The sequence below is a fragment of the Sinohyriopsis cumingii genome, chromosome 14, assembly GCF_028554795.1.
Source record: "Sinohyriopsis cumingii isolate HCF-2022 chromosome 14, ASM2855479v2, whole genome shotgun sequence".
Taxonomy (NCBI): domain Eukaryota; kingdom Metazoa; phylum Mollusca; class Bivalvia; order Unionida; family Unionidae; genus Sinohyriopsis; species Sinohyriopsis cumingii.
In genome coordinates, this window is record NC_142974.1 from 112,189,257 (window position 1) to 112,214,726 (window position 25,470).

General features: G+C 35.7%; 1 protein-coding gene across 1 annotated transcript in view; it reads left to right on the forward strand.

Moving 5' to 3' along the window:
- The window catches only part of LOC149784610 (uncharacterized), a 53,000-nt gene extending 32,164 nt beyond the window's left edge, over nucleotides 1–20,836 (forward strand). The window contains exons 19-26 of the mRNA XM_089932667.1: nucleotides 3,028–3,300; nucleotides 3,900–4,094; nucleotides 4,697–4,852; nucleotides 7,101–7,247; nucleotides 12,690–13,007; nucleotides 14,439–14,612; nucleotides 15,945–16,020; nucleotides 20,164–20,836. Coding sequence (XP_089788793.1) covers nucleotides 3,028–3,300; nucleotides 3,900–4,094; nucleotides 4,697–4,852; nucleotides 7,101–7,247; nucleotides 12,690–13,007; nucleotides 14,439–14,612; nucleotides 15,945–16,020; nucleotides 20,164–20,176 — 1,352 coding nt within the window. The 3' untranslated portion in view covers nucleotides 20,177–20,836. The remainder of the gene's footprint in view (nucleotides 1–3,027; nucleotides 3,301–3,899; nucleotides 4,095–4,696; nucleotides 4,853–7,100; nucleotides 7,248–12,689; nucleotides 13,008–14,438; nucleotides 14,613–15,944; nucleotides 16,021–20,163) is intronic.
- The last annotated feature ends 4,634 nt before the right edge of the window (nucleotides 20,837–25,470 follow it).

The window sequence follows — 25,470 nt, forward strand, 5'->3', positions numbered from 1 at the left end:
TAATGACGATGATGATTTTAGATGAGAAGGTAATGACAAAGGTGAATTTAGATGAGAAGGTAATGATGATGATGAATTTAGAGACAACAATTCTTTTAATGACCATTATCTTTCTAAATGGAGTTAAAGACCTCGTAAACCTCATAATTGCAACTGCAGTAGTAAATGTTACGAAGAATTCCAGTGGTCAGCATGAAACCATGTGATCAGGATGATCTGCATTTATTTCTATATAAACTGCTTGGGGAACTACTTTATACCAACCTCTATAAACAGAATCACGTGCAAATTAACCAATGTAAATACTCAAAAGGAAGGCATGCGCACTGCATGCCATTAAAATGAAATATAAATAAATGTTGGTCGGTTTATATCATATCCTGAAAAATTTAATGAATTGATTTTGAAAAAACAAAAACAAATAACATGCATATTTCTGAAAATATATTATTATTTCTTTGACTAGATTTTATATAGAAATGGAGAAAACCGATTGCATATACGCTAGATATTTTTAATTCACTGAGGCTGGTTACAAATGAAATGATTCAAAGAATAACATTATAACAACTGGACCCATAGGCAGACAATTTAAGACGCCAACCGTGATGGTTACAATTTCTTTTTTTTTTGGGGTGGGGGGTGGGGCGGTCGGATATATATCTCACCATTCTCCTATCGTAACTGTCAATGCTGATGTCTTACTTCATTTTCCTCGTGATGCCCATTACTAAAACCAATTACTGATAGTCTTAATTTCATTTGTAAATAGATTTATTGACATAAAAGTTAGTTACTCACGAGTCTGACCAATGATGAATAGGCGAAGTCACACTGAACTCGACCATAATAGTATCGAATCCAAGAGTCATTTGCATGTCCAACAAAATAATACATCCTTTTGCTAGGAATATTGAACTTCTACTCAGAACATATGTGCCAACTTAGATAAAATACAACCATGATGTGGAATGTTCAAAACCTTATATCAGCTGCCATTGGTAGAATCACTTGTTTGATGTTGACACAGCTATGACGCTAATGATAGCGAATCTTCTTTGCCATGAATAGCTATATAGCAGAAGGTCTAAACAAGAATTCACAAGCTTAAACAGAGTTCTAAAACTGCTACAAAATACCTTTAAGAAAGCAACAAAAAATGAAAACATAAAAATATTTTTTAAAAAGAATTAATGCAATTATACAGAATTGCAATTAGAAGTTTAATGTTGATTTAATTGAGTTTATAGTGGTATAAACTTCAGCTGCCGACTCGTATAGCTTACATAACGCCTTTCAGGCGTTATTTCCTATGCGATTCGGCAACTTAACGTTTATACCACGAAAAACTCTGGATTAGCAAGTTAATTATTTCCCCAAGTTTAATGGATATTTAAGGGTTGTACTATGTTCTAAGTGTGTTGAGATTTTACACCTTAGACAGCAAACGCGGTAAAACACCAGTAACGATTACATGTAGCACAATATTTCCATTTTCTACCTGTTCAATTTCCAATCCAAACTGCCTATATATATATATATATATATATATATATATATATATATATATATATATATATATATATATATATATATATATATATAATATTTTAAACATTCCAAGAACAGAAGACTGTCTTTGAAAGATGTATTGAGTATAGCCTAATTGCTATACAGTGTTGTTGTTGTTGTTGTTGTTGTATGGTTTAACGCCATTTTTCAGCACACGATAGGCTATACACGGCGGCCAGTATTAATGGTGGAGGAAGAACCGGGAAAACCCCGGAAACAACCACCGACTCAGGAGAAGCTACTGGCAAGCTTTCTCACATACCCACACAGGCCGAACCCGAAACTTGAACCCATGCAGAAAGAGATAATATCCAAAGGCTATTATTGGATAGGGATATTGCAGATATTATTGGATATGGATATTATGGATATTATTGGATATGGTTATTATAGATATTATTGAAATGGGATATTATGGATATTAATTGGATAGGGATATTATGGATATTATCGGATAAGGATATTATGGATATTATTGAAATGGGATATTATGGATATTAATTGCATAGGGATATTAAGACCATTATTGGATAGGGATATTGCAGATATTATTGGATATGGATAATAGGTATATCATTGGATAAGGATATTATGGATATTATTGAATAGGGATATTATGGATATTATTGGATTGGGATATTATGGCTATTATTGGATAGGGATATTGCAGATATTATAAGATATGGATATTAGGGATATTATTGAATAGGGTTATTATGAATATTATTGGATTGGGTTATTATGGATATTATTGGATAGGGATATTAAGGCTATTATTGGATAGGGATATTGCAGATATTATTGGATATGGATATTAGGGATAATATTGAATAGGGTTATTATGAATATTATTGGATTGGGTTATTATGGATATTATTGGATAGGGATATTAAGGCTATTACTGGATAGGGATATTGCATATATTATTGGATATGGATATTTGGGATATTATTGAATAGGGTTATTATGAATATTATTGGATTGGGATAATATGGATATTATTGGATAGGGATATTAAGGCTATTATTCGATAGGGATATTGCAGATATTATTGAATAGGGTTATTATGGATATTATTGAATAGGGTTATTATGGATATTATTGAATAGGGTTATTATGGATATTATTGGATAGGGATAATATGGATATTATTGCTCGATAAGATACCTACACCTCTTGATTGGTAGAATTACAATTTTTAAAAAAATCTCGAAAAGTATTAATGTCTCCAGCTAGTAAGTATGAAACTGTATTGAATAATTTGCATTCTTCTGTTCTTATTAAATAAATTTAGTACTTTCCTGACCTCTTAAATTCTGGCAAATTAAGTAGCAAGACTGAGACAAATACTTGGTCAAAAGTATACGTTAATTAAATACTTAAAGACAATTGACAAATTAATGAAATATGCATCCAACAAAGCCTACAGCAATATTGTGTCGCATTATATTACAGAAGTAGAGAAGCCTTCAAAAATAGAATCCATTACATCCGTGAAGTACCCAAAATTCCCTTGTGATGATCCAGAGAGGGGAAAAGCAGCTGTCATGGAAAACATGGACACCTTGCAGTGTGTAAAAAATGGAACATGTGAAGTCAACATAAAAGTCTCCGGATGTGACTTACATGTCATTGATTCAACTCAACCAGTGACAGTTGACATTAAACTCTCAACAGCTCTATCACAGAATGACTTAGAGTTGGAGCAATTTTATAGTTCTAGAATAGGTGAGTCAGTGACATATATTTCTAAATGTATCGTTTTCAGCACTAACCTAATAAGCAGGACAATTAAATCAACCAGTTGTAAATTATATCTATCTGTCTATCATTCTGTCTGTCTGTCCGCCCATCTATCCACCGACCCATCCCTCCATGTCTCTATCTGTCTGTCTGTCTGTCTGTCTCTCTCTCTCTCTCTCTCTCTCTCTCTCTCTCTCTCTATATATATATATATATATATATATATATATATATATATGTCTATACGTCTGTCTATCTACATATCTATCTATCTATTGAATGAGAGTATGACAGAGAAGAACTGCCGATTCCTAGAGAATGACAGCGGTATTCATAATTACATATTCTCGTGCTTTTATAAGATAGTTTAGGTTCCAAATGACAAATGCGTTCATTCAACTTCATTCTATAGTTCTTATATTCTGATGATGAAGTTTTGTTGCAATGTATAGAATATTAGCTTTAAGTAACTTCTTGAGAGAAAAAACTATATACATATACATATATATATATATATATATATATATATATATATATATATATATATATATATATATATATATATTCTCTTCTTCAAATCAAAGTGAGCAAGGGACTAGCAGAATACATCATAGCATTTACGGAGATGGAAACTACTGCACAAATACTTGCGAACAACACCGATACATTAATGACAATGGTTGTAGATGGTGTGTCCTATTCTATTGACTCAAATTCCTCTCAAACTATTGGAAGTCTGGAGTGTACTGAAGGATACGTATCAGATAATGGAATCTGTGGTAAGACTTTTGTACATAATGCCAATTCTTAAGTCATTGATCTTAATTATTATTATTCATTATTAAGTTTCAATTTTGACATGAGAGTATAATTAATCTCAGGAATTAAAGACATGTTGAATGAGTACGGTTTTAAAACATATACAAAACTAACTTGCAAACATAAGAACGTAGAATTGGTGTTAAAGTATTAATAAATATATAACTAAAGTAGTTGTTAGTATAAATGGACAATTATTTCAAAATTTGGATATTTCTTTGATTTATAGCTTTCTCTTTTATGTAGGAATGCTTGTGTGCTGATTCAATACATATTAAGGTATCCACACTCAAGCACGCACACACACACACAAACTCTCATACACACACAAACATACATATATATATATATATATATATATATATATATATATATATATATATATATATATATATATATATATATATATATATATATTTAAAGCAATCCTTCAAAACAAGATATATATATATAGACTGATGGACGATCGATAGATGAAAATACTGATATTTACTGATGAGAGGGAAACCTTTGTTATTTGAACTTTATTTATATAATAAATTGCAATTATTTATTAATATAGTTTCCTGTCCAATGGGAACGAGATATTCCAACAACTCCAAATGTATTCCTTGTGAAAAGGGAAGTTTTCAGGACCTACCTGCTAAACTTAATTGTACAGTATGTGCTTCGGGCTTGACTACAGTTGGAAAAGGATCAACTAATGCAACTGACTGTGGTTTGTAGATTCCCTTATATTCGCTTTTACGTATTACTCTTTCATGTAGAGTTGACTGACCAATTAGTCACTCAGTTAGCGTTGACAGACCTGATTACTCAATTAGTCACTCAGTTAACGTTAACAGACACTTACCTAATTAGTCACTCAAATCTGCCGAACCTGATTACCCAATTAGCCACTCAGTCACTCAATTAGCGTAGTCGGACCTGATTACCCAATTAGCCACTCGGTCACTCAATTAGCGTAGTCGGACCTGATTACCCAATTAGCCACTCAGTCATTCAATTAACGTAGTCGGACCTGATTACCCAATTAGTCACTCAGTCACTCAATTAGCGTAGTCGGACCTGATTACCCAATTAGTCACTGAGTCACTCAATTAGCGTAGTCAGACCTGTTTATCTAATTAGCCACTCGGCGTAGACTGCCTTAATTACCTAATAACTGTTGTAATATTATGACATGCGTTTTATGTATGTATGTTGAGTGGTTGTAGCTGTGGATACATTTTAGCCATCCAGTAATCTCAGATTAAAACCGCGGTTAGAAAGTGAATCAAAATGTACTGCATAAATAAATATAAACAACAGTGTTGTCATTTCGTTTCAGCTTGGAACCAACTTACACAACAATACTAATGTTTCAACAATAAGAGAAACTATCGTAAATAAATTTGCACCCATATAATTTTATCATGTATGCAAAAATACCTTATTGCTCACGAAGTTAAATCATTATTCACTGTCATTAAAGAGTTCAAAGAACCGCATCCTATATTTGGCACTATTGAGAATCTTATTTTTAAAACATGTTCTTTAATTGGGATGTTTTGACTCTCATGTTCTTTAACGGGGATGTTTTGACTCTTATGTTCTTTAATGGGGATGTTTTGACTCTAACCGTAGATATTCGTGAGCTAAAGCACAGTAGTTTAAACACGTTAACATAGATATTTGTGAGCTGAATCGCAGTTATTAATCATGCAGGCAGAATATATTCTTGCATTTTATCGCAATAATTAATCACGTCTACATAGGCATTCTTGCTTTCAATCACATTATTTATTCCTCATACAACGGCCATTCTTTCTTTTCTTTAAGGTAATAATTTGCCCTCAGACGAATCCACCTAATTAATCACACTGCCCTACTTGAGTCAAAGTAGTTAATTACGCTGTGCTGAAACACGATTATACAGTTGATAACGCTGCTTTAGACCAATCCATCTAGTTAATGAAGAAGACAGATGATGTTCATACTATTAATCACAATAGTTAAGTTACTGACAGTATTATGCCTGAGAGACCGCTCCGGTGGCCCAGTGGTTAGAGTGTCCGCCTCGGATGCGGGAGGTCGTGGGTTCGATGCCCGGCCGAGTCATACCAAAGACTTACAAAAATGGTACTAACAGCTGCCTCGCTTGGCGCTCAGCATTAAGAGGTTAGTGTATGGACTGGTCGGCCCGGTGTCAGGATAATGTGACTGGGTGGGACATCATGCCACATGTCTGCGGCATGGTGCCCTAGTGCTACACATCACTAAAACTGCCACACTGCAGACATCGTAGCGATATGACTGAAAAATTGTTAAAGCTACGTTAAAAATCCAAATCACACACACACACACACACACACACACGCTATGCCTGAGTTCAATCTCAATAGTTAACATACTGACAGTTGTATGCCTGAGTTCAATCCCAATAGTTAACTCACTGACAGTGGGATGTCTAAGTACAATCAAAATAGTTAGCTCACTGTCAGAGGTATGCTGAAGTACAATAACAATATGTAACTCGCTGACAATGGTATGCCTAAGTTCATGACAATAATTCACTTAATGACAGTGGTATGCCAAAGTTCGATCATAATAGTTAAATTGTTAACTCACTGACAGAGGTATGCTTAAGTTCAATGAAAAGAGTTAACTCACTGACAGGGGTATGCTTACGTTCAATCACAATAGTTAACTTACTGGCAGTGCTTTGCTTAAGTTGAGTCACAATAATTAACGTAATAACAGTGATATGCTTAAGTTGAGTCACAATAATTAACGTAATAACAGTGATATGCTTAAGTTGAGTCACAATAATTAACGTAATAACAGTGATATGCTTAAGTGTAACATTGTTTTATGGGTTTCAGTTGTTTCTATTTATATGATTTACTTCATTTGTTCCACATTCTAAGTGTACTATATAACATTTTTTGACGGTTTTCATTTTATTTCCACATTTTATACTACAGTTCCTTGTTCAGCTGGACATTATGGTCAAAGTGGATTGTGTTACCCGTGTCCAGCTGGGTTTTTTCAAATTGATGAAGGCATGGAAAGCTGTATCAAATGTCCCGAGGGTACAATGACTCTTAGCACAGGATCGATTAATTGCACTGGTGAGATTTAATGTTGTAAAGTATCAAAATCAAAGTGTGATATATAGTTCACAAGGCTAAAGAGAACATACATCTTCATGAAACGTAACGTATCCTGTTTAAGATACAGACCATAGCAGCACCAGCTCAAAATATATACACAGAACTTGGTTTTGTAAGGTTGACAGTGTGCCTTGCAATTGTCAGCATTTAGTATTTATTAAATCAAACACTTATCCATGTCAATATTAAACTTTACTGCCGAGAATAAGAACTTGCAACACGGGCTCTTCTGTAATTTGCGTTTTGATTCCTTACCAAAGTGCCGGTTACCTGTCATTATAATTGTTGTTGTTGTTGCTGTTGTTGTTGTTGTGGGGTTTAACGCCATTTTTCAGCACAATATAGGTTATACATGGCGGCCAGTATTAATGGCGGAGGAAGAACCCGGGAAAGCCCCGGAAACAACCACCGACTCAAGAGAAGCTACTGGCAAGCTTTCTTACATACCCATATAGGCCGAACCCGAGACTTGAACCCACACAGACAGAGGTGAGATGGCAGTGATCCCTAACGGTGAGCGCTTTAGACCACTAGGGGCCTTTCATTATAATTAGTTTATACTTTATATACACGCACCACTTTGAGGTAACGTGCATCGTTGATGACACAATATTTGTATATGCTAAGACATAAGTTATGGGACTTCGGGTAATGTATTAATGCTATTATATCACATAGAAACAAACGTGGTCATTTATCATACGATTATTAAACAGAAGAAACCATTTTTTAGCAATTCTGGGTAACGAAATGGGACACCCTTGTGACAATGGGACTTTATTGTTAAAAAGGGTATATCTACTCTGGGGACAATGGGAATTTAACATGGGAAATTTAACGTGGAGTGAATGGGGAATTTAACATAGGTTGGGTTTATATAGAGACAATAAGAATGGAACAGGTGGGGTGACGTCATGGTACTGGACATTGGCAATAATGTGGCAAGTGGCTGACCTCAATCGGGCGAAACAGGGACAGCAGAAAAAAAGCTATAACCCTTGGCGGGGCGGGACATATAACTTTATATAACGCCTGTCGGTGCGGAAGTTATAACTTCTTTATAGACATAGACAAAGAAAGAAATAAACAGACAAACAAACAAATACATCAATATGGGAGTGGCCCTGAAAAGGGCCTTTGGGTTTCTTCTTCTTTATCTAATTTCTTCTTTTCCTCCGCCAACTTCTTATTTATTCTCCTACATTCTTCTTCTTTTTCTTTAATTTCCTTTCATTTTCCTCATTCTCTTTCTCATCCTTCTTCATTTTCTCATTTTACTCTTCTTTGTATATTTTTTCATGCCATCTTTGAATTTGTTCTTTATCCTCCTCTTAGTTAGTTTCTGTAATATTCATTTCCCTTTTTTCAAATTATTGATCTCCATGCTTAGTCTGTGTCGGCTATAAGCTCCATACTGCATCCAAACCAACATTTCCTCCACCATTCATATGCTATCCACGATTTCTTGTAACTTAGGCAGTTTGTTAACGTGATTGCTTTCCATGGCTGATTATTCAATGTTGAATGGCGCTAATCTATCCATCTATCTGAATGGCGCTAATCTATCTATCTATCTATCTATCTATCTATCTGTCTGTCTATCTATATATCTATCTATCCATCCATCTATCTATCTATCTATCTATCTATCTATCTATCTCGAGTCGAGTTCACCCGCAAGGGCATGTGCAACTGTTTAATGGCTGCATAGCAGGAAGTTTAATTATTTGTGGGGGAAGGAGTGAGAGCCATATCCCAATGCAATTATTCACTCAAGGAGTGATGTTTAATTTAGCAGACAGATCGAGGGAAAATTAAGTCATGTTCAACCTTTATTGAAGGCCATTATGAGTGGGAATTGACCCACCACACACACACATGTTTGTATTCCAGTAGTCTATCACTGGAGTTTGAGACGTCCATTGTGATTGGTCATGATATTGATGACGTCATGCCGAGTGGGAAGCGGCCCACATACTCATCTTTTGTAATGTCCGAAATGAAAGGAAGGGATACACCAGCCGGAACGTGCCTGAAACGTCAAATCCTAGCATAATTCAAATTTTCCCAGTTATATAATTATTGGGATTCCCTATAACCAATTGTGCTAGCCACAATTGTGATTAGAGTCACGAAATATAGTATAAATAATTTTCTTATTTTCTAACTAAATAGTATGAGTACTTAGTGTACATAATTTAAAACTGTAATGCTCTATTCTAAGTATTGTCTAAGCGACATGAAATGTTTTGTCAATATTAGGTATAAGATTTTAAATTTTAAATGACGAATAAAGGATCTAATCAGCGAAGTGGTTTGATCAAATTCGGATTCCAAGCCAATATGGAATCCCTTAGTAGGATGTAATTTGATTGGTAACCCTAAAAAGGGCTGTTAAAGGCAGCTGGTTAGAAGGTATTCCAACTGGTTTCTTCTTTACATATATCTGCAGCTGTCTGAGTTTGTTTGTACCGCTGAGTAGGGAATGCCTCGAACACATGTAATTTTTTTTTAACAGCGCAGCTTCAATCAGGGTCAACATCGGGTGTTGCTCGAAAGCTTTATTGTAGAAGGTGCAGATGATGCGTCTACCAAAATGCAATTGTTAAGGCCAGGGTTTCATAGTCTTGAGAGACTTCCACACCAAATAAGAGACTGCATTAATTAAATTTCCTGCTTTTTTTGAGGTCAACAACTGTCTCGTTCATTGCAAGTTATAAAGCCTCGTGATATCTGGATCGCTTTCCTCCTCTCCCTCTACTTGTTCTTGTTCCTTTCCTGTCCCTCTTCCTGCTCGTCATCAGATTCCTAAATTGTTTCTTCTATGACGGTAGTACTAGGTACCTTTATGGCACTTAGTTGCAACTGTACATCTTTGAGTGCCTTGGGGTAATCGTGCTGCATTAGTGTAGGAGTAGATGTGATAATTTCTGGTGGAATCCTGCTTTTAGGAGTTTATGCAACAATACTTTTGGTGTTGTTGTTGTTGTTGTTGTTTGTATACCAGAACGTGATCTGGTCTAGCCCGGGCAGTCAAAACATTAGACAGGGCCCCTGGAGTTGTTATTGTTGGCTCAATCAGCTGTTGGTGTTTGTCTTCTCTTTCGGTTGTAGTGGGACTGCGAGTTAACTAGGTTTGTATAATTTTCTCCCGTGGTTTCTGCGTGATTCCACCTCTGCGACTCCTGTGCCGTTTTCTTACATCACTTGGGATAAATAACTGTCTCGTAGAAATTCCTCCACTGGATTCCGTCCATTCTCATTGAATTCTAGCAGTGAAATGATTTCTGTCAGCGTCGCTGCGTAATTTCTGCTTATGTATTTTCACGCCAGGAAATGAGATTTCCCGCCTTCTGCATGCTCAGTACATACCTCCGGTACGAGGTCCAGCACTCTAATACCTAGCAACCGCATAGAGTTCCTATATTTAAAACAATTGACAGATGGTATGGAGAGGGGGCAGCGAGTGGGTATAACTGCATACTTTGGCGGTACTGGTCTTGATACTCGTTTATGAGACGAGCTTCCTTTCTTAATCCGCACGGGATGGTAGGCGGTGCTAGTTGACCATTTCTGTCATAAATCCTGCTAATAAATGGCATTTGTAAACGGGACACATAGTGAACTTCATGAGCCCAGCTCCTATTAACAACAATTAAAACATTTTTACAATCCAATTGTCCTTGAGCATTACGAAAGACTCGAATATACCCACGTTGCGGGACTGTCTCTAACCAGTCTGTATTTTCCGGGTTAAGAATTCTCCCATAGGCATGGAGTTGGTTAAAATGGTCATAGTTGACGACGTTTAGGTGGAGATGTTGTACTGTTGACTTTCGGATCTTAAATGGGTCGTTTACGTATAGTTCGATCATGATCACTCACTACCATATAATCATCCCCAGTATATGCTGAATCTCTATGGTGGGACAGGGCTTGAAATATGAAATAATCCTGGTAAGATTGTCGATCCCCTTGAACAGGCGGTGGGTTGGGCCCTGGATGAAGAGCTCCTTTCAAAGCAAATTCATACATATTTTGTCCAAGATTAATCATGTGGGGCGTAGTAAAGGAGTGTCCTAAGAATGGAATACGATCCAAGTACATTTGAGTAGCCCATTCTTCTGGCGGCTTCTCCAACTTGTTGAACTGATAGGTACCCACACAGCGTGTTTTAAAGTCTACCTTGTAATGATACTGAACCTCAAACTGGACTGTAATATCAATGGGCCCATCTTTTCCAACGTAGGAATACCCTTTGATGTAGATAGGCATAGGTCTGTAATGGCTAAAGTCATCGGTAGTGGTAGCCCCATTAGTTACCAAAGCACCCATCAATGGCATATAACTGAATCCACCCAATCCCTTAATAGCATCAACAACGATCTGAATTGCAGTTAATTGTCATTCGCGCCATTCAACATTGAATAATCAGCCATGTCAAGCAATCACGTCAACATGATGCTTAAATTGCAAGAAGTGGTGGATAGCATAGGAATGGTGGAGGAACGTTGGTTATGATGCAGTATATAGCTTAAAGCCGGTACAGACTAGGCATGGAGATCAAGAATTTGAAGAAAGGAATGGAAATATTAAAGGAACTACCTAAAAACGAAAAGGAGGAGAAGGAGGACGAAGAAGATAAAGAACATATGAAAAGATGGCATGAAAAATAGAAAAATAGGAGAAAAACAAGAAGATAAAGAAGGAGGAGAAAGAGAATGAAAGGAAGAAGAAAGCGAAAATTGTAGGAGAGAAAATAGGAAGTTGTGGAGAAAAAGAAGAAATTAGACAAAGAAGAAGAAACATAAAAGCTCTTTTCAGGGTCACTCCATTGCCTCGAAAAGATTTACTCTCTTGCCATATTGATGTATCTGTTTGTTTGTTTGTTTATTTGTTTCTTTGTCAATGTCTATAAAGAAATTATATGTCCTGCACTGCAAGGCATTATATAAAGTTATACGTCAAGCCCTGCCAAGCATTATAGGTTTTTTCTTTCTTCCCCCGCTATCCCCGTTTCGCCCGACTGAGGTCAGCCACTTGCAACATTGTTTCCAATGTCCAGTACAGTGACGTCACCCCTCCTGTTCCATTCTTATTGTCCCTATACGAACCCATCCTGTGTTGAATTCCTCGTTCACTCCATGATAAATTTTCCATATCAAATTGCCATTGTTCCCAGAGTGGATATACCCTTTTCTAACACTAAAGTCCCATTGTCCTTAGGGTGTCCCACTTCACTATTATTGTGGGGCTTAAATTTAACAGAAGAAGCAATGAGAGCGTAAATACGCTGTGGAAATCCACTTTCACTACATTCGATGACTATGATGATCCTATATAACCTTTTGCTTATGTTTTGTCCGTTTCTTGATTAGAATAAATCCTATCCTATTTCAGTTTCAACACTCAGTTCATCAACGAATGTTCCCGAGACTCCCAGTGTTCAAACGGCATATACTACCTTATATAGTGTCACAACGGCAGTTACGACAACATCAAGTACAGCATATGCAGATTCTACAACTGCCGAGAGAACTTCTCCCATTCTTATATCTTCTGCTTCACATTTGTATACGAGTGTGCCTGTAACAATTTCTGAACCATCCACTGCTACAGGACACAGAACAACCAACCCTTCGGAGTCTTCTACTATTTCCTCAATCTCGGAGAGTACAAAGGCATCCACACAACCATCAATGTCATCTAGAGTAACAAGTGAGTCATATATGTTAACCGCTTTCACATTAACTACCAAAGATAAATCGGTACAAGAATCATACACATCAAGCACACCGAATGTATCGACCGTAACAGAAGAATCGTCAACAGTTTATATATCAACTCCGATTTCAACTCCTTCAACATCGCTATCATTGATGCCCATAAAGACATCGAGTGAAGTACCCGACTTTATTAATCATTCAACTAATCCAACAACAACCACAAGTACACAAAATTCACCAGAATTAAACAGCAGGTATTCCACCAGTTCCTCTACAATTACAGACAAACTATCAACAGTTTCAACAATCCCAACAAGTACAACCAGAATTAAACAGTCACCGCCAAGTTCGACAGCTAGCAAGTCTACTACTCTTGACAAATATTCTACAGTTCTAGGGAGCACACCAGTCAATAACGAAATGCACACTCTAGCAACAGCAACAAGTACAAATTCTCCCGATCACAGTACTTCTAGAGGAACGTCGACATTTTTGAGTGTTATAACAAGTAAACAATTCCCAACGTATCCACCCGTTACTTCAGTATCAACAGTTCGATCATCAATGCTGTGGAATATGTCAAGTGTCTCCACGCTGAAAACAGAAACCGTTTCAGCAGATGGATCAACTACACCAAGCACAATAAGTATGACAACCGTTGCCACAACATTGCCGAATGTTTATACATCAACCTTTACTACAATATTGCAGTCATCGGTAATTTCTAAATCCACTGTGGCCGTAGCTAAGCTAACATCAACAACAATACGTATAAACATTACATCAGAACACAAAAGTAATTCTTCTACAATGACAAATGAAACAGCCACAATTTCTGCAATGTTTTCCAGTGCAAACGCAATCACATATTCAACACCAAGTACAGCTTCAAGTATGCCTTTGAGAGTTTCGGAACATTCTAAGGACCCGGATATAACAGCAGTCACTGACATATTGCAAAGATCGTCAGCGTCAAGTAAACAGCTCACCGAATCTGATACTTCTTTAGCGTTCTCCGTTTTTTACTAGAATTAACACAAGCACAAAGTTCCCGACACAGCTACCAACCTCTTTCATATCAACAACTACAGAAACGATTTAATCAATGTCATCGGTGTTTTATTTTAAAAATAAAATTAAAATTATAATTCATTTATAGTTTATAGTCTTCATTAGTGAAATTGCAACTAATATCAATAGTTCCTTCCATAAGTGCAAACGCAATCGCAATCGCACAAGTTTCTAAATCTAATTACGAATAAATGTGTTTTCACCGGTAAAATGCTAGTTATATATCATAACCAAACACAAGACACTAATCTTTGTCTAATCTTTGTCTAATCTTTGTTTTAATATACTCCGTTCCGTTATTCGGATAATTATTTATGCAGTAAACGCAATAATAAATATATATTCCTTATAGATGTTAGCAGTATTGATTCATCAACAACAGTAACAACAAGGACAACAATTTCAGCAATGAAATCAACATATACATCAAAAGAGGCAATTAATGCATCAGCTCACACAGAGAAAATACCAACCTTGACCACCACAGTGCAGAACGAATTTCAGGGAGACGATAATGCCGTGAGAAGTATGTAAAATTTCTGGCTCAATTTGAATTTACTTTATTTCAACACAAAGCTTCATTCCAAAGTTAAATCTGCGTATCAGATGGAACGAATATGATCATTTGTTTTAGATCTATTGAAACATGCCACATAAAATCTTGTCTCCCCATTAAATGTCACACCTACCATTTATATTAGAATAGTTGCAAAGTTTCTTAATAGCTCTTGCGCCAAAGTAACACTAAGGACAACGAAACAGCAATGAGAAAATTACAAATGGATCCTGGACGACATCTGGATCAGATGAGTTGAATGTTAAAAGCACTGTCCGATCCATGTGTACAAGTAGCGTCGACTTTCTTACTGTCTATTGTGTTTATGTGAGGTATTTCTGAACCATAGCTGCTTAAAAATCGCAAATAAGGTATTTTCCGAATACTTCTCAGTGCAAATAGATCTAACTGTGCCAAACAGTGTTTTATCTTCCTCAAACTTCTGTTTGTTTAAATTAGTTGGTTCCCATTTTGTATAACACCTGGAGTTGGAATCCCCAACAAAGATTGTATCCCAAAAATGAAAAAGTATATTGACATATCTGCTCCGAAAGTTTTGGAAAGATAACCGGAAATGGGGACTTTTTTCTAGACAGTATAAAGATAAGTTTACATGAAATATAGCAACTGACGTTTCTGAATACTCAAAATACTCAATTGATGTCCTAAATGACAACTGTGTAGTAGGTATGATGAAACTACTTAATGTATGCCTGTTTTACGCGCAAGTTTGTGTGTGTGTATGTGTGTGTGTGTGTGTTTGAATTTTTGAAGTAGCTTTAACAACTTTTGTCATATCACTACGATGTTTGTAGTGTGATAGTTTTTAGTGATGTGTCCCACCCAGTCACATTATTCTGACACCAGGTCGACCAGTCCTAACAGTAACCTCTTAATGCTGAGCGCCAAGCGAGGCAGTTGTTAGAAACATTTGTTTTAAGTCTTTGGTATCACTCAGTCGGGGTTCGAACCCGCAACCTCCCACATCCAAGGTGTACGCTCCAACCACTAGGCCATCGGAGCCGTGACCTGCAATCTTTGTAGTTTAGTAAAAATTAGCAAATGTTAAGGAAACACTCATGGAAATTAAGGAAGTAAAGATGTGACTCAATCTGCTAAGTTCGTAAGAACTGAATCGACAGACTAGACTGTTCAAAAATAGTAAATTCGTAATAATTTAGCAAGCAAGAAATTCTCAGTTTTTCTGTAAATGAAGACCTACCATTCATAGTAATGATTTGTCGCGTTAATATGCAGCATGCATTTATTTATACTTAAGAATATGTAATTTTTCATTTGCAGGTACCCTGGTGGGAGGATTGGCTGGAGGAGATTTGCTTCTTCTTGGAGTTGTTGTGTTTACATTAGTATGCATACGGTGAGTAGAGGGATTGTGTTATCTATCAAAACATATATTAGCCATATTTTAACTGGACATCTGTATATATTTTGCAAAAGCTCTAAACATTTCTATTAACAGTGGACATGTAGCGATAATAGATTTGTAATTGAAAGTAACTTTAAAAAATATAAGAAGAAACGCCACAAAAAAGTATGAGCAAGCATTACCTTATTTGAACCAGTTTAAGAGGCCTTGATCACTATAGGTGACTCCAAATTTTTTAATCGCTCATATGTCCAATCGTTATTCATTGTTTCTTATTTGCGATTTTCACAATTCAAATTTTAAGTTGAAACAGAAATTGACTCATCGTAACAGATGTATCATACAGGTATGATACAAGTTGAACATGTTCTTTTGCACACAAGTAGTACCACAAAATGGGCGCTTCGGATTTTGGAATCTTAAATAGGTTAACACGCTTCTATGCCACATGACTTTATTACTTTTAACCCGATAGTTGAATGGAAGTGAATGCAGGATAGGGCATCAAAAATGTTATGCTAACGCAAGTGTGAATGATTTTGTGTAGCGCAATCATTTGGCGTGAAATGATATAGCTCTTAATAATATTTCTAATTAAATTACACATTGTTGGGACATTCAATTATTGAGCTTTTACAAATACAATAACTTGAAACTTTAGTTGCATAAACTATGAAAACAATAAAACCGCCAAAACGCTGCTATAGCTGGTGCATACAAGTCCGTATTTGCACATTATGCAAAACCTATACAAACACACAGGATACTATTGACTATCTTCAATGATTTTTGCGCAGCATGAATCTGCTAACGTAAACGCTTTAGTCGAGTAAACGATTTTCGAAGCCAAATCTACTGACCATTATTTGCTTCAATTTTCCTGCGAATGAGATATTTGCTTTGGGCCGCTAACGCTTCATTTGTGTATCTGTGCATGAAATCATCGGTGGTTTTCTGTTTCATCCATGACGGTCTCTAACTCAGCTATGCTAATTATTGTATCATCGATAGCTACTGAGTAGCTTGGTAATCGTACTGGGACCGTCTCGTACTATTGCAAGATTGTTACATGCGAATAAAAGTGTATGTCAACCATACATATTAGAGGTCCCGGTGGCCCATCAAAAAGTAGTACGTTTGGTACAATGTAGTGATGTCTTTCAGGAAAATCTGCAGACATGTGTCAACAGTTTGATCCCGGCCCAATGTCAGGCTTAATTTCTTCGGAGGGCTCCTGATGATCAGTTGACCACACCAAAGCTTCAGACACTATTAACCAGTAAACTGTTTTTTATTAGAAAGCCACATGCCTGAGCTATCCATGTAAGGTCGTCATTGGCCATGAAAATTGCTGACCCTCGTTTTCTGTTGAGCCTGTGGTACGTGTGTGAAATTATGGCGGTGATATGCCTCCAGAACTCATAACGACAACACACGTGTTTCTGCAGCCATTGAAGGAATTACCATAGTCATCCACTATTTTATTTTCGACAAGTCAACTTACCATAATGAAGGACGCCGTCATGCCAGTTTTATTATTGCTGTCATCCTTTTGGTATAATGCAACCGTGCGTTTGGCACCAAATATATCTTTCAGTGCATTTTTGCAAAATCCACATATGTGACTGAGAATAATCGCACGCGAAAACGGTAATGACGTGCCACTAAGTTTTACTGAAGGCTGGGCGAGTTCAGTATTGTAATTGTTAGTAACGCAATTATAGCGGCGTTCCAGCATGTCCTTCTACTGTCGTTATCTTCTAATGGTTTATTAGAATCGATCTGCATGCACGAATTTATCCTTGTTATAATATCAAACACGGGCCAGCGGATGGTGCATACTTGTCAGTGTATCTGGCGAATCCGAGAATGGTGGCACTATCAACGTTGCTAAAATATGCCTCAGGTTCTTTTACAGCGATAAAATATCGTGAGCTAGCTGCTGAACCACTTCATAATGACCTTGTAGACAAGTCCAACATTAGTCAATTTTGTCAGCATTGTCGGTTTGTACAAATGTTTCATCAATTTCTAAGAAGGCCATCCACGGAAGAAAATACTGAAATGTATCATGCGTTAATTCTATTCAATCCTTTTGAATAAGAACATTATCCATGTACGAAAAATAGAAACTTGTTTGTGTTTCGATCTATTTTATAATGCATCCATGTTCAATGCGGGATCTGATGCTTATTCACAAGTCGCCTTTGTTTATTGTCTCGTCTGATACGTTTTCGGGGACTCACCATTACTCCTAATCCACAATTGATAGCATCATCAAAAATTCCTTACGTAAATTTGTGCATCAGTGTGCAAAACGACCCCGGGACCATAAGGTCGTTGGTAAGCAGATGCTGACAAATTGATGCAGCTTCATTCACAAATTCTGAAGCGTTGTTGCCCAGGCAAACTGACTAACCGAGTGTTTCCAACCCTTCGTGTTGAACCCTTTGGTTGTCATGGAAACTTTGACTGTCCCACGTTTGCGTGTACAACCATAAATATGTCTTCCAAGTTGAAATATTTCCTCACCCGATAGGAAGAAGTATTGATCTTCATTTATAAACAATTCCTTCCTGGCAAGCTCCTGCTCATAACTTTGGTTTAAAACTGCTGTGCACACTTTCAGAAAAGTATCTAACTTTGATGTAGACCGGTTTCTGCTCAAACAAATGGTCTTTGAATTACTTGGACCTTAGTTATTTGAACGGCGAACCAAATATAATTTTTAAAGAACTGGTTCCATGCTTGTTGTTTAAATATGTATACTGTAACAAAGCTTTGTACTCGCAAAGAAGTTCTAGTTTATTGCGCGCGGCTTTACGATGTTTATTAAAAGCCTCTGATATAAAAAGTTAAAATATCTAAAGAACCGTTGTACGGAAAAGAATATAGTATAGTCACAATCAGTAATAATGTACGGGCCTGGCTTGGGCAGATTTTCTTTCATGAAACCAAATGGTAAGACAATTTACGCTACGCACTCGACAGGAATGTGCTCTACAGCCAGTGGACACTGACATTATATGCACTTTATTTGATGCCCATCATTCGGAAGATATCTATAGTTTATATATGTGTGTTATATAAGCAACTGGTACAATGTGAGCTCATTTCTGCGATTTTGTTCTATATGAGGTATGCTCATTCCGCATAATTTGACAAGAATTCATAGAATGTTCCGATTTAAGAAAAAAATATCTCACGACACAATATGGAGTCCTTAGGTCTTAAATTTGTGAATGCGAGGCATCTGTGACTGGTTTACATTCCCTTTCACGCGTTTTTCATGTGTGACTAGGTAGCCTGCAGAAGATCATGCTTTCAATCATTTGTGATTTAATTATTTTGCAAGGCTTTATGTTTGGAAAGGAGATATAAATGTAATGACAAAACGTCTATTTAAGAGGAGGTTTCGATGTCGTTTCTGTGGTGAACATGGAGGTAATCCAATCGAGTTGAAGTCGTTGGTAGACATTTACCAGAAGATGGTAGACATTTACCTGAAGATGGTAGACATTTACCAGAAGATGGTAGACATTTATCTGAAGACGGTAGACATTTACTTAAAGATGGTAGACATTTACCTGAATATTTGATAAACTATTCCTTCTTAAAACCATCCACAATTAGCTATACAATTCTGAAAGATGACAATGGTCGAGTGGAAAGTGGTCTTCTTAAGTTGCACGTCTCCCTCAAATATAATTTTATAAACATCCATATTCGTTGACAAATATATTATGTTGAAAGATCATATAGAAACGCGACATTAAAGAAAGATACAATTGAATGGCTGAAAAACATTCTCGTGTAAAATATTTTAATGTTTTGCTTTCTATCTAATATGTGCAACATTTGGTATATGTTTACAATTTATTCAATATTTCTTGCAAAAAAGTGAAAAGTTCATTTGTGTATAATATGTATTTAATAGTAGATATATGAAATGCGCTGAATACATTCGAAGATTGATCTGACGATTTAATTACAAAGTATAGTTTACGGTCATGAATCAACATATAATAATATAATATAATATAATTAAATATAATATAATATAATACAATATAATATAATATAATATAATATAATATAATATAATATAATATAATTCTGTGTTCTTTTGTAAAGGATGATCTCATGAAAGACACATAAAAGGAGTCCGCAGCTAAGGTCATTCCAATCTTTGAACACTATCACGTCGTCTTAGACAAATGAATACAATGGATACATCTGGAACAAAGATTCGGCCGGCATGCTATGGCGTCCCCTATATTTGGATGGCGAGAAAAGCAGTACAGTTTATCGCGGTAGCTACGATTTTGTGAATGAAAACATTTCTGATCCAAAGAGACCTTCTTACTGAACGCAAATGGGAGATAATTGTTGTAAATAATCATCGTTCCTGATTTTGGCTAGTACGTCGTGCCCATCTTAAAAATTGTTGTTCCTTCTAGTTCCCAGTTTGACAATATAAGATCCATCTTATCTACTTCATCTATATACAAATCTGATATTAGTATTTTTATTTATTTATTTTATTATTATTATTATTATTATTATTATTATTATTATTATTATAAATGAAAATTAACAAAATAATAAACAGATACAAATAAATGAAAAGTGTAGTAAGAAGTAATAATATTTCTTTAGCTTGAATATTTTTTCAGTCTGTAGAATTCTTAGGCGCATGTTCAAAATTGTGAGCAAGAAATATTCGGTCAATCGGTAACATGTAAATGATATTTTAACATCATGCATCAAGGAGTTTTAAATTCATTGATTAAAACACTGTAATCTATATTTATTTATTTATTTTTCTGCAGAAATGTACTTCAACTTATAATCAATTTTCCTTTCCCAGTGTGTTCTTTCAGATTATTTTAGTTTTATATGCTTGTGATTGAAAGGTAATTCTGAGTGTTGCACATTTGTTTCTTCTCTTCCAGTCTTTAACACAAGCGTGTGAGGTTTCTGACTTTCCATATATTTCATCACATCAAATATTAAAATTATATTTTGTATTGTAAATGGTTGAATGTTTTACTTTATGTATAAATAATTTAGAGATTGTCTTCTTTTTGCAAATTATTACGAACAATTCATTTAGGTATTTGAAGTGTGTGCTTAAAATCCTAAACTGTTACTCTAATTTTGTTTTCCTCTGGACACCTTTCTTCTTTGGAATAGCATGGTACAATAGAAAGTCGCCAATCATCAATATTAAGAAAGAAGAAAAAATTGTTTATGTGTTTAATTCTCTGATTGTTGTTTAAATATAAGATATAAGTGCTGACATGCAAGTCCAAAGAAATGTTGAAATGCGTGTACAACCCCTTCATAAAAGCAACAAAGCGTTCATAGTTTCGAGTACATTATCAGAACAGAATATTCACCTGATATTGACCATAAGCCGTATGGAATCTGTTGCTTTTCTGCTAGAATTAGGTAGATTTAAAATAGATTCTTGTCGTTTTCGGTTAGATTCTGTTCAGTTCATTTGTGAACTCTTGTGTTTTTTATTGTGGAAAAAAAAATATTTCGTCTCGTTTTTAGTCGGAATCTATCTGAAGTTTAAGACACTTGGTCTAGTTGTCATTGCTTTTAAGGCTGTCACTGTAATATAGAAACTGTTTGAAACCACAAGATGCAGGTTCAATTTCCATAGCCTCTGATCAGTTTACGCGCCAGTAAATGATATCAGTTTATCACGAAAATACCGAAACAAGAAGACTTCGAGTTCATTCCAGTTCATAATGCTTCTTCGCCGTGATCTTGTGACGATCACACCAGAAACCACAAGACTCTGCTCCATCTCCAAATGTAAGATGAAAACACTAGAATGCACAATAATCCATTCCAAATCCAATCATTTCTGCCAGGTTTTCATAAAACAGAAGCCCCAGAACTCATACGAACTCATTCCAGTTTTCACTGCTTTCTTGCATTTAAACTCTCAATGCTTCTTGGCAGTCTCTTTGAGAAAGTAACAAGAGAAACCACAAGAATAAGGTTTAGTTTTCAATACGTTTTGGACAGTTCTGAATCGTAGAAAAACCAAAAATGATTTTCTTTGAATTGTCGTTCTTGTCTTTTAAATGGAAACGTAGAATTAACTGTTCATGGTATAAAGCTATATATACACAATTAGTTAAATTTAAAATGTATAGCATTTTCACCAACTCCACACCATAAAAAAAGAAATGAAAAATAGATTCTTATCCAGAAAGGCATGGGTCTACAAAAGTAAAAAGACACAAACCAAGATTATTGCTGTAAATAATAATGTGGGTTCGTGTTTGTGAAAAACTCATGCTGGAAACTATATTCAATTATTTACCCATTTAATCATATATGATTTATCTGGCGTTCGATATAGGTATTTGGTCTCTGATTCCGTAACGCACACCTAAAGGTTCCCTATCGCAAACCCAACTTCGAATTGCTTTTACAACTTCAACTATTCAATAAGAGTCCACCTATAAAATATGGGGAACAATTTATTGCTATTCTTTTTTTAATTTTTCCAGTTATTTTCATTTGTAATTTTTAAGAAATGAATGCCAATCACATTTTGTGAAAATGAGAATAATAGGAGAATATTGTAAGTAGCGTCATCGACGAGCTGTTTGTGGGCATATCCCTGTATCTACTCCCGAGAAATTATAGTTATATGAGGTGATCAATAACAGTTTGGGCAGAACATTCGATAACAAGTTCTCAGATGAACTGTTGTACAAAGTGGCATCAAACGAGAGAGAGAGAGAGAGAGAGCAGGCACTTTATCTTGTCAAGCTAAAGAGTAAATCCATATCTGCAATACAGACAGACCCACGATGCATCTGCACAGTATATATCTAGGCCAAGCCCCTGTTAGGTAAATGGGAATTTTACATGAGTTGCACAATGTCTTTAAGAAAAATGCCAGATGCATTCATTACAAACCTTAACAAATTGAAAGGAAGGCGTGAATAAAAGGGAATATTTAATCAATAAAAAACACATGTGTTTGTTCCGAGTCGCGGGAAAGAACTCATTTGATACAGCCTTGCCATATTCCCGCGCAATATCAAACTCGTTCTTTTGTCCCACTTTGAATAAAACATATATATGTAGTTGTGTATATAAATCGTTTCAGCAAATAACATTTTAGGTATTGCATTTTCTTTAATAAATGTACACGAATTTCTCTCTCTCTCTCTCTCTCTCTCTCTCTGACTGTATGGAACACGTGTGCACCCGTTGAGCATAGACAAGGTCTCGATGATTATGAACCTGATAAAGCTTTATTATAAATTTAATATGACTTACATGGAACGAAACACTAGTAAGATGATATCCATATATTACAAATAGACCTAACACATCTCAGTTCGTTTTCCACATATTACAAATAGCCCTAACATATCTCAGTTCGTTATCTACATGTTACAAATAGACCTAACAGATCTCAGTTCTTTGTCCACATATTACAATTAGACCTAACAGATCTAAGTTCTTTGCCCACATTTTACAGATAGACCTAACAGATCTAAGTTCTTTGTCCACATATTACAGATAGACCTAACAGATCTCAGTTCTTTGTCTACATATTACATATAGACCTAACAGATCTCACGTCTTTGTCCACATATTACATATAGGCCTAACAGATCTCACGTCTTTGTCCACATAGTACAGATAGACCTAACAGATCTGAGTTCTTTGACCACATGTTACAAATAGACCTAACAGATCTCAGTTCTTTGACCACATGTTACAAATAGACCTAACAGATCTGAGTTCTTTGTCCGCATATTACAGATAGACCTAACAGATCTGAGTTCTTTGACCACATATTACAGATAGACCTAACAGATCAGAGTTCTTTGACCACATATTACAAATAGACCTACCAGATCTCAGTTCTTTGTCTACATATTACAGATAGACCTAACAGATCTCACGTCTTTGTCCACATATTACAGATAGACCTAACAGATCTGAGTTCTTTGACCACATGTTACAAATAGACCTAACAGATCTCAGTTCTTTTTCCACATATTACAAATAGACCTAACAGATCTGAGTTCTTTGACCACATGTTACAAATAGACCTAACAGATTTGAGTTCTTTGTCCTCATATTACAAATAGACCTAACAGATCTGAGTTCTTTGACCACATGTTACAAATAGACCTAACAGATCTGAGTTCTTTGTCCTCATATTACAAATAGACCTAACAGATCTCAGTTCTTTTTCCACATATTACAAATAGACCTAACAGATCTCAGTTCTTTGACCACATGTTACAAATAGACCTAACAGATCTGAGTTCTTTGACCACATATTACAAATAGACCTAACAGATCTCAGTTCTTTTTCCACATATTACAAATAGACCTAACAGATCTGAGTTCTTTGACCACATGTTACAAATAGACCTAACAGATCTGAGTTCTTTGTCCTCATATTACAAATAAACCTAACAGATCTGAGTTCTTTGTCCACATATTACAGATAGACCTGGGGCCCCGAGTGGCCGAGTGGTCCAAAGCGCTGTCCGTTACGGATCACTACCATCTCATCTCTGTCTGCGTAGGTTCGAGTATCGAATTCAGCCAACGTGGGTATGAGAGAAAGCTTGAAAGTAGCTTCTCGTGTGTCGGTGGTTATTTCCTGGGTTTTCCCGGGTTCTTCATCCACCATTAATACTGACCGCAATGTATAGCCTATTGTGTGCTGAAAAATGGTGTTAAACCCTACAATAGCAATACATATTCTGGAGACAAATGTACTAATTTCATTCATTATCTGTAACAGCCCATATCTTGGAAGGGAAAATACTACTGAAGCATACAATAACGACCTTGACCTTGTACTTGAACAATGGACCTAAAGTGTGTACATGACAAGTATTTCAAGCTTATCCCTTAATCTCAAATGGCTCTTCAATAGCAATGATAAGGAAAGTGTTATGTTAAACTTAAAATATTAACTAATCACCATAATAAGGTAGATATTACCCTTAGACTAAGCACGTTCTAATGATAATATGCAAGTATATCACGTTTCATCCACACCTATGGAGATGTATGGTTATATAGCTAAAAAGAAAGGGCGATTGAAGGTACTGTGAATTGATAATTAAATTTATGCAACTGTTACTTAAAAAAATATGAATATGTGGCTGCATATAGAAACTCAATTAGAATATAATAGGTTGAAAGGAAAAATCCAGTAAAATTTAATTTAAATCAAGTGTAATTATAGTTTTCAATCATCCTGTCACAGTTTTTAAAACGGCTGTTTTAGCTAATCACAATTCACAATGTGATACTATTACAATTTTTGTTATTACATTATAATGAAATAAATGTAATACTACATATATCACTACATTGTGATAATAGACTACTGGTGTTACGTTACGACGGTTACACTTTGTTTGCCAG